Below are 10,491 nucleotides of genomic sequence, written 5' to 3'. Positions count from 1 at the left end.
GGGTTTACCTAGTGCGGTTTATATCTCCTGTGGTTTGCAAGTTATTGCACAGTGAGGGGTTTACCCAGTGCTCATCACAGAGTGCTCACCCGAAAGGCAGAGGGTGTAGCGGCTGCGGATTTTCCTGGAGTTACCAAAAAAGAAAACACTAAGGAGAAACAAGTTGTTAGCCAGAACAATTAGAGGAAGACGTTTTTTCATAGGCTCGTTCGTAGCTTTTGTTGCGGAGCAAGCTATAAAACCCTTTCTCTGCTCCAAGACAAGTGACCTGATCTTAGTAGCATCCAATTTTTGACGTAAATTGAAATATCAAATTCTTAATTTAATGACATAAAAAATAATATAAATAAACATTACAGAAAAAGCGATACAAGTCGCACTTTTTTGTTGAGATGTTTATCAAATGTTTGATAAATAACAATAGTAGAAGACTATCTAACTCGTGTGGTAGTGATAGTGTTATTCTTTTTGAAATGACAAGAAAACTAGCAATAAACTAGTAGTTAACAAAAGGCATGACATGTGTACATTTTGGTAGTAGAAAGTATCTCTGTTTAACCTTAGCTTCAGAAATGTGTTAGCTGCTAGTATATAGAGACCAAAAATCAACAGCAGGACTAAAACAATTTTCTCAAAAGATAATGCTGAACGATGTGAATAACTTTTTTTGCCCGTGCAAAAATAAGAGACGAATTCCCCAAGAAACAACCAGCATGTTGTGACAGTAAGCTTTAGTTCTCAGGAACAGAAGCTCGAGTTCAGATTCGGGAATCAATTTAAGCTTTGGCTCCCAACTCTAGCATTAAAGTGTGATTGATGTCATTTGATGTTGGGCCGACGAATTGAAGTGGACCTGCTCATAAATACATAACAAGCAAAAAGAAGAACACAAATGAAACATAAATCATGAAACATGTATGCAGAACTTACAAATCATACTAAAATAAAATAGAGTAAGCGGAGGAGTCATTTGCTGGGATTAATGTTCTTTGATTGAAGAAAAAGAAAAAAGCGTGGTAACAGGATAATCAAAAATGTGATTTGCTAATATCGTTATGTTTTTTCACTTGATGTACTCAATATGTTACTTGAAAGGCATACGTGTATGAGAGAGGAAGGTGCATTGACTACTGGATACAATAGACTCTGGCAGATAACAAAAGGCATCATACAGCCACGAAATTTGACATTGGCAGTGACATCAATAACTAATTAGCTCTGTATGCGGAAAAAATTTCTCAACGTTGCGGCTAAAACATGCTTTTAAAGGTTAAAATTCAAGTATGAATAAGAAATTAGCACGTTTGTAGAAACAATAGTAATGACATACCAGGGCTGAAGTATTGATTCTTTAGAGCCCACTCTTTTCTCAAGGAAGCAAATTTTTTGAACGGAGCACCTGGGAGTTGACAAACACTTATACAAATGTGAGACTTTAACTACCCCCAAAAAAAAATCAGAAAGGATTCTAGTAAAATATAGTAAGCATATCATGATGGATGTTTTACCTTCTAGTTCCACCATTGCCTTCTTAATCACGGGCTTGAACTTACCTGCAAAAGTTTGATCACTTCATCACAACTATAGCATGGAATCTCAGCCAAAACATGACAGGCCTGGAAGGCAAGGGCAGACCTAGTGTCTATGCAGGACCACTACTTTCCGCTCAGAACTTTTATGTGAAACTCCCTCATCGTTGGTACTTATTAAGAGAATCGAACCCACTGCTTCAAATGACCAGTTGTTATGGCAGCTACTCAAACTAGTTTTGAATACTCGAGTTACTGATTCTATATCCTAGATCTACTCCTGTTGGAGAGGCTCACAATGTCATCTAGCTAAATACTGCTAATTTAATATATGTAACTCTTAACACTCCAAGGCCTTATCTATATAAATTGGTTATGGCTCATGATATAAGCGATGGGTTTCAATCCCTCGAAGGCCCAAATGCAGTATCTCATGCATACAAGAAGTTGAATGTAGTGTGACTTTCATATGGTACAAAGCTGGGTATAATTGCTTGTGCAACAGTTGGCTGTTCATTGTCAATTCAGTTTTTCTTTTTGCTTTGTTTAGGGAAATGGTTTCCATATATATTGGAAGGCTAAGACTCGTCCTTAGGCTAGAATTGCCTGAATATATGCTTGAAATGACTAAATAAATGCTTCAGAACAGACAAATTTGGATAGTTTCTTTTAGTACTAAGGTAATCAGCTAAATTTATCTAAACAGAAGAGCAAAAGTCTGAACAAAATCAGGCACTTCGCAGTTATAAGACTTTTGCTTAGCAATAGCGAGAAAACACCATAAATCCATATTTGATGAATAAGAGAGGAAGGAGGTTGATACCATGTCTCCTTTCAACATCCATCAAAGATGTTAGCGCTGTTCCACCAACTGTCCACTCTTCAACTGGAGCTCCCAAATTTCCCACCTATATATGACAAGTGTGTCAGTATAAATTGCAATTAATTAAAGGTCCAGATGTATAACATAAAAATAGTGATGTAAAAGGAAGGGAGAAAGGAGGGGAGATATAAGGAGGCATGGAAACACAGACAGAGGAAATCAAGCCTGTTTTTCCAGACTGAAGAAGTGCTCCAGCCCCATAACCCAATGCATAGCAATAGTTGGAGTCAAAATTTGAAGGCAAACCACATCTACCCTCGTAGCTACAAAGAAAACAGGGCCAAGTAAGAACAATAATAAGGATAGACTTAAGAATGAGGTGCTAAGTACTCTATCAATTATAGGTTATCAAAGCAGAACTGCACAAGTCAAATGCAAGTGGTATCAATTACCCGAAAAAATGAGACTGCCCTCCAAAATGTTTGGTATATGAACCTTCCTTCCTCTTATTTACAAGTTCAGCTTCCACCATTTGAATAAGCATTTTTTCAGTTTCTATTTTGGCAACCTGTAGAAATTGCAAAAGAAAATGTACTAGAAGAAAAAGAACATAGTATGACTTGATTAAATGAGCAAGTGTCCTATTTGCCTGACTTCCATCAAACTGAAGGCGAGTACCTGGACATTTCCATGTGGATCTCTTTCAAGAAGTAACTGCTCCTGAATTGCTTGTGGTAAGAGTTCAAAAAGCTCATGAGACTGGCTTCGAAGTTTCTTTTTCCAACTGCCAGCTTCATCGATAACATCATGAGCCAGGATTTCATTGAGCTCTGCAATCAACTGTTGCACCTGCAAATAAAAGAGATAATCTTAACAACAACTAATTGTTTTTCTGTTCATGCTAATAAACGAATCAACCGAATCAGATGCACCAGACAAACAAGCAGAAAGGAGAACTGCGTGAAATGGTGGTAGGCATGATCAAAAGTTATACAACAAGAAATAGAGTGGAAATCATGATTTCTACAGTTAAAAGTTTAAACCTCTGGAATGAAGTCAATCAAGCCTTCGGGTATTAGTATAACCCCATAATTATAACCAAGTGTTGCTCGTTTGCAAATTACTCCTACAATGTAATCTGTAACACTTTTAAGTGTTTGCTTCTGGGCTGCAACCTGTAGCAAAACAGTACCCTCGTCATTATAAGGGAAAATCACAAAACAGTTCCTATAAAGACAATTCTAATATGTATATGTTCCTCTTTACAGAAAAAATTTCAGGAAAAAGAAAGAAATGAAATGAAATTTTAATCCAATCAATCATTCATCTCAATGACATTTACTTAAGTCCTTACCTAGTAATTTAAGTGATGAAATTAAAGTCTTCTCCTTAGACATGGTATACAATAGAAACTTAGAAAAACTCATTGAATAAAATTGAACTTCCGAAAATAATTAAAACCCAATTCCCATTTCTTCAAATTTCATTTATTAGCTCTTTCAGATTATACTCGAGTGGGGACTCCAAACATGAACTCCTCTCAAGAAACAAGAGAAGTGTGCAAAAATGAAAAAAAAAATAAGAACAATACTTAAAAAAAGAAAAGAAAAGAATCATTAAAAAGGCATCGTGGAAATTATGTTAGAAGCTGGGTTTATCCTCTATTAATTAAGACCAGCATCTTTTGATGATTTTATGCTCATCTTAAAGGAGCTGATTTTTACAAAGTCGGAGGACAAATGTGAAGTTTCAAACTTCAGGCAAGTAAGGCAAGCGAAAAATAAGGCCACAGATTCGACATATCGTTACAGATAGCCTCTTGAAAGAATTTACTTCCTGAAAACATGCTATAGTTTTCAGTATTTTACATATGTACGAATAAAGCGCTCATTCACAATAGATGCATCCAACAGAACAGTTATTCTCATAAAACTGCACATTTGTTATGAAATCTAGGAGAATACTTAATTCTCTCATCAAGTTTTGGGCACATATTTAGTGTAATATGTTGTTACATGCATGAAAACCATGCCAATGACTTGGCAAACAATTACCTCTTCGCCAATGATGGTAATGTTCGGATGGGTCTGTAGAGCACACTCCAATGTGATGTGTGATGCAGCACGACCCATAAGCCTTACAACTAGAGAAACCAGAAATTTCTTAATAAAAGGAACATAAATAATAGTACTAAGAGTTAAAATTACAAATTTAGTTAGAAGAAACAAGTCCTAGTCCTCGAAGTTATACATGAATATAGTATCCCAAGTTGTTCACAATTATGTACTTACAGTGATAGTATTTTCCTGTTGAACGAGCATCTATCATGACATTTCCAATCATTTCTGCGTATATCTGCACCGAAATTGTGAAGTTGCATAATCTCTATCTATCCATTCCACAGATAGGAATAACCTACCGAAGTTATCAACTTTGTGGTGACAATATTTCATTACTGAGAAAACTAAGAAAGCAACAAGAGTTTGGATGAAATACTTCCATAACAGTTTTGAGTACAAGATAGAGACAGCATAAAATTCTTCTGTAGTAACGCTATTTCAAAAATGTATCGCATACTAGAAGTAACAAAAATTAAAGGTCAAGAAGAAGTGCTAACTAGATGTTATTTATAGAAACAATGTAAAGTAAAATGGAGCTAGGATTTAGGAAATACGACAAAAGGGAAAACAAATACCTTGCAAGCAGTATCAAATCCGAAACTAGTAGGAACTTCTTTGCATTTCAAATCACCATCAATTGTCTTTGGGCATCCAATAACCCGTGTTTTCAAACCTTTACCCCTTCAGTCGCACCAAATAAACAAAGTTCCATGAGAAGAATGCCAATGATGAATACCATGAGCCAGTCCAATATAATGATAATAGAGAGAAGTATCAATTACCCCTGAACTTGTCACGTTTTATTCATGATACACCTGAACTTTGACTAGTCCTAAGTACCCGAACTTATTTTTTTAGTACATCGCGCCCCACTTTTCGACCCACAGTCCATAGCATGTAATACACGCGCGTACACATGGAAAAAATATGCTGATGTCGCTGTCCACGTGGATAATACCATTAACTTTCCTTATATGTATCCTATATTAAAAAATAACCCATTTCTACCCTTAATTATCCAATTTTTCTCTAAGAAAATTATATTTTTCAATTTTTCTCTACTCCAAAATAGTAAAAGGTATAATTTACATCGATTAAGTAAGCTATTATCTAAAAAATTATAATTTTTTGTGTGTTAAAAATATGAAATTATTTTTTTTCGGTTAGTGTTTCATAATATGAAATTATCTTTTTCGGTTAGTGTTTCATAGTAGTTTTCGAGTAGTGTTTCGATTAGGATTTTGAGGAGACTCACATACACAAATACGTTTCTTATTATAATTAATGGATTAAGAAATTACAATTTCAGTTAGGGGTGTATAAAAATCGAACCGATAAAAGTGTTATTGACTTAGCGTTATTGTGTTAACGATTTTTTACTGATTTTGTAAACAAAATATTGGGTTATTAATTCGATTTCTATTTTATGAGTATTTTATTATCGGTTAAATTGAAAATCAAATCGTTAGGGATTAAAAACCGATAACTAATATAAGTACATTTATTATAAGTATGTGTCTTGGTTTCTTTAGTATTTGTTTATATGTATGTGTCTTGGTTTGTTTAGTATTTGTTTTGTTAATATTGTTTAAAATATCTACTTCGATATTTAGTATATTTTTTTAGTTACAATAACTCATATGATATATATAATTAAGATTACAAAATTGAATGAGTTTCATAGGAATGAAAATTGGAATTTTAGATTGAATTAATTAACGAATGTTTTTTTTTAGATTAATAAACAAAATTTCTACAATATTAATAAATGGATGAAATTTTTATTTCATAAACTAATTAATAAACTAGAGTTTTACAAAATTAATAAAAGGATGAATTTTTTTTTTTAGATTGGAAGTAATGAAGAATAGGGATAATTGAACTTTTTGAAAAAAATAAAGGAAAATGGATTTTTTTTCGTTTTTTTGTCATTGAAAATGCTGATTTGGCAAAAAAATACCTCCATCGCGCTCAAACATTTGCCACATCAGCAAAAAGGGGTCACGCGATATGACAAAAGAACAAGTTCGGGGGTACTTAGGACTAATCAAAGTTCAGGTATACCATGAATAAAACGTGACAAGTTCAGGGGATAACCGATACTCTCTCAATGATAATACGTGCCTGAAGTTCTCGGCTAGAAGACAAGCATTTGTGTTTGAATCATCTCCACCAATCACAACAATCCCATCTAAGTCAAGTTTCTTAGCTGTTTCTGCAGCTTGATTAAACTGAAAAAAGAAATAATAATAATAACATCATGCAAACTCTTTTACAATGAAACACAGTTTACGTAGCAAAAATAAAAGCAATAAAAAGATGCTGCTAAGTGAAGAAGTGCAGAATTTGATAGTCCTATTTGAATGTGAGTCCTATTTTAATGTGAAATAAAAGAAAGACAACCTGTTCATCGGTTTCTATCTTGTCTCTACCACTACAGATAATATCAAAGCCACCCTGTCAAAAAATTATCAATGAGACACGTCCTACAAAAGTAAAATTGGACAGTAAATCAAAGAGAGAAAACAATAAGAACAATTAATACACTAAACCGAAGGTAGATTTAACTTAATCAAGTTGCAAAGTTCAACCAGTTCTGATTGATTCATGGCAGCATTACTTCGGTTGGATAACCAGTCGCACCAGAGGTAAAACACAACAGGCAAAGTTTCTCAAACTGACATATGCTGAATATATACATGACATATGGAGAGAAAGGAACCATCGGGTTTTTGAAGGAAAGAAAGGAGTTAGCAAGAGAAAGAGTATGCATCTGCAGTGTGAGGGCTGAGGGTGCATTATGAAACAACAGAAACTCATCTTCTAAGAAGGAATTCTTTTTGAAGTTTGTAAATGATAGATCTAGACAGGTAGCACTGATGTATAGGACGATAAGAGTGTATTCTCCCTGAGCTTAGCTAGCTGTGACCTGTTACGCTAAGCAATGCAAAGCCCTTACTTGGTGATTAATGAAAAGTTTAATTACCAAAGGAAGTGTTGTAAAGTTCTCACATCATAAGCTAAATAAGGTGCCATCATATTGCCACAAAAAACTCCGGATAGAAAAATATTTTTTTCCACGAAAGTCCACAAGCAAAATTTGTTATAGAAAATTCTTTTGGAGCATGAGCAAACAAAGACCATGTATCTTAACTAGATGATGGAAAGTAAAAAATCCATTTCATTTCAATTTTACTCTGGTTATGAAAATGACTCTTGGCCCTTAGGGGGGATTGGATTTTCTTGGTCATATTTATGAACTTTCACCCAAGGATGAAGAAATTTCTTACTTGATTTCTGTAAGGATAAACAAAATCCGCCGTCAACTCTACATATTTACAGTTCATTATCCCTGCTGGACCTCCCCTGAATCCATAGAGAGTGCTGCCTTTCGTTTTCTCCTGCAAATAGTCTAGAAGAAAAATAATCAATTAATTGCTGAGGTACACGCTTATGTACCAATACCTAGCTATACATATCCACAGAACTACAAAAAGGTAAATACCATAAAGTAAGAACTATTGGAGAAACACTCACCAAAAATTCCAGATATGACATTGTGCCCACCAGGGGCCTGTCCTCCAGACAACACAACCCCAATTTTAAGATTATGATTCAATGCAGCCCCAGATGTACCTGGCCGTAATGACACGGAAGGCTGCCCAAACAGATTTGGGAAAAGCTTTGCAATTTCACCTACAATATCAATGCTAACATGAATATGAGCTAAGCATATGAAAAACCTTGTCTGTACTAGAACACTTAAGCATTTTCTATTTATTGGGCTAATGGGATGGGAAACTGAACATGTCTGATGTGTTTATATAAAAAAACTATCTACATTTTGAGGAAAGAAAATTTGATTTACCTCATTTATTAGTCATTAATAGCTTCAACCTTTTCAAACTGGTTATAACACACTAAATATCTAAACCTCTAGTTTCCTTGTGACAAATGGAGTAACAAATACTCATTAAAAAGAAACAGACAAAACTTCTTTTATGAAGAATAGTACCTTGTGACAGTGCTAGATTCAAGATGAAAATAGTTCTAATCTTCCCCACTCTACCTAATTTGGCAAAGAACTCATGGCGATCTCATGGAAAACCACACGATTAATAAAACTATTCACTAAGGTAAAAACCTAAGTTGGTATATAAGATATAACATTTTAGATAATTTTTATGTAGTCCAAAATTAGCTAGGCCTAATTTTGGTACCAAGTATAAGAAGATAGAGACCTTATTAATCTATTATTTACTAGTTACTTATACTACTGCATGATTAAATGCTTCTAACATCTATAAATAAAAAAATGACTAGAATACAAAGTCAGTGATAATGCTTGTGTTACACATCAAGCGAATGTCAGTTTATTTCCATTCCTTTGCACATTCAATGCTACATATCTTTGTAATAGGAAACATAATCAATTAACTAAAATTCAACAGCAGAAAGCATCTAGTAACATGTTGGAATTAGTTAAATTACACTGGTCACATTAAATATTTCCTCTTATAAACATAATGCAAGTCAGCACCGAAGTAACGACATACTTAGTGTAATCCTACAGGAAGGGTCAGTGGAGGGTGAGATGTACGCAGACTTTACCCTTAGGAGCTAGCTAGAGATCAGAGGTTGTTTCAGATAGACCCTAGGCTTAAAAGGGAAGTGATTCATTAAAGGATCGCAAAAAGTAAAAATGACAACAAAATATCAAGAGACAACACAAAATGAAGCTACAAATAGTAGAAACACATAGAAGAATAAGAAACTATACACATGATTAGTAAAAAGTAAAAAATATTAATAATAAGGAGAAAAGGATATGGGTCAAGCCCCCTGCCTCTCTCACCTAAGGGGTGGCGACCACACTCGGTTACCTACTAACCTTCTAACCTAATCCTTGATATCCAAACCTTCAAAACCATGTTCTCCGTAAGTTGAAGTTGGTCATATACAAATAAGGGTCATTTGGCAGCTAATAAAGAAACAATTTATTCTTGTATTAATTTATGGATAAGTTATACAATGTTAGATAGCCAATCAGGAAATAAGTTATTCAGGTATAAAATTAATACGACATTTGGTTTACAATTTATGAACTCGCATAAGTAATACACGTATAAGTTATTAGTAAAAAAAAAGGCAGCCCGGTGTACTAAATCTCCTATATGCGCAGGGCCGGAGGAAGGGTCAAACCACAAGAATTTATCGTATGCAGCCTTACCTTGCATTTCTGGTTGTTTCTATAGCTTGAATCTGTGACCTCTTGGTCAACATGGCAGCACCTTTACCGATTACACTCCAAGGCTTCCCTTCGTATAAGTTATGAGTGAATTGGTATATTATCTTATGTGGAGTACAATATGGAACAACTAATACTTGCATAACTAATACTATATAACTAATGACTCCATAATTCTAACCAGCTATCAAACCACCCCCTTATTGAAAAGGATGAAACACAGAAAAAAGTGAGATTAACCTGGATTTCCAGCGGCAGAACTAGGAGGGCCATCAACAACGGAGAAGGGAGATTTGAGGACAGAAGGTAGAGGAAGCGATACAATGAGACGGTTGTGTTGGACTTCGCTGTACGCTGAAGTTGATCGTCCAGGCCCTACTGCTCCTGCTTTTGCTGTTGCTGCCATAATTTTACTCTTGTCTGCTTAACTAATTAATCTCAGTGGAAATGTGTGTGAGAAGGAGAAATGTGGGGAAAATGTGAAGGTTTTTTGCTTAATCGAATAGTAGAAAGTGGAGTCTGGAGAGTTAGTTATGATTTTGAACTATTCTAAAGCGGGGTATGTGGCTGCTTATTCACAGGGTCGGGCTTGCGCCGGAGGAGGAAATTCACGAAAAGTACAGTTTTTTTTTTTCCTTTAGTGAAATAATTTTTAGTTGGAGTTTGGCATTAATAGCCAGTTTGGGATTATTTATTTCTCAAAATAAGCATTTATTTTGAGAAAAAAAATATTTAAAAAAAAGTGTTTGATAAACTTGCAAAAGTGTTTTT

The 10,491-nt window shown here is 34.6% G+C and overlaps 1 protein-coding gene across 2 annotated transcripts; it reads right to left on the bottom strand.

The window, feature by feature from the left end:
* Positions 1-321: 321 nt before the first annotated feature.
* Positions 322-10,344, bottom strand: LOC107878178 (pyrophosphate--fructose 6-phosphate 1-phosphotransferase subunit beta). Of its 2 annotated transcripts, none has more exons than XM_016725095.2 (16): positions 9,961-10,344; positions 8,010-8,168; positions 7,763-7,884; positions 6,876-6,929; positions 6,597-6,703; positions 5,048-5,153; positions 4,644-4,707; positions 4,407-4,495; positions 3,396-3,527; positions 3,031-3,201; positions 2,805-2,920; positions 2,564-2,675; positions 2,353-2,437; positions 1,509-1,553; positions 1,331-1,399; positions 322-853 (listed from the first exon to the last, which is right to left on the bottom strand). In XM_016725095.2, exons 1-16 carry the CDS (start codon positions 10,124-10,126, stop codon positions 777-779), a joined length of 1,674 nt encoding a protein of 557 aa, XP_016580581.1. In that variant the 5' UTR covers positions 10,127-10,344; the 3' UTR covers positions 322-776. The 2 variants fall into 2 exon arrangements, with proteins under 2 accessions (XP_016580581.1, XP_047271253.1); XM_047415297.1 differs by lacking the exon at positions 9,961-10,344 and adding an exon at positions 9,703-9,724.
* Positions 10,345-10,491: the final 147 nt, after the last annotated feature.

The sequence above is a fragment of the Capsicum annuum genome, chromosome 7, assembly GCF_002878395.1.
Source record: "Capsicum annuum cultivar UCD-10X-F1 chromosome 7, UCD10Xv1.1, whole genome shotgun sequence".
Taxonomy (NCBI): domain Eukaryota; kingdom Viridiplantae; phylum Streptophyta; class Magnoliopsida; order Solanales; family Solanaceae; genus Capsicum; species Capsicum annuum.
Note: the sequence above shows the minus strand (reverse complement) of the source record. Positions and strands in the feature narration are given on the sequence as shown.

Excerpts from the sequence above, each read along its gene's own strand:
- LOC107878178 (XM_016725095.2), bottom strand. The coding sequence starts at position 10,126 with ATGGCAGCAACAGCAAAAGCAGGAGCAGTAGGGCCTGGACGATCAACT. Across the intron at positions 3,202-3,395 it reads TGATTGACTTCATTCCAGAG|GTGCAACAGTTGATTGCAGA; the intron begins GTTTAAACTTTT and ends TTTTATTTGCAG. Across the intron at positions 1,400-1,508 it reads GGCAATGGTGGAACTAGAAG|GTGCTCCGTTCAAAAAATTT; the intron begins GTAAAACATCCA and ends GTCAACTCCCAG.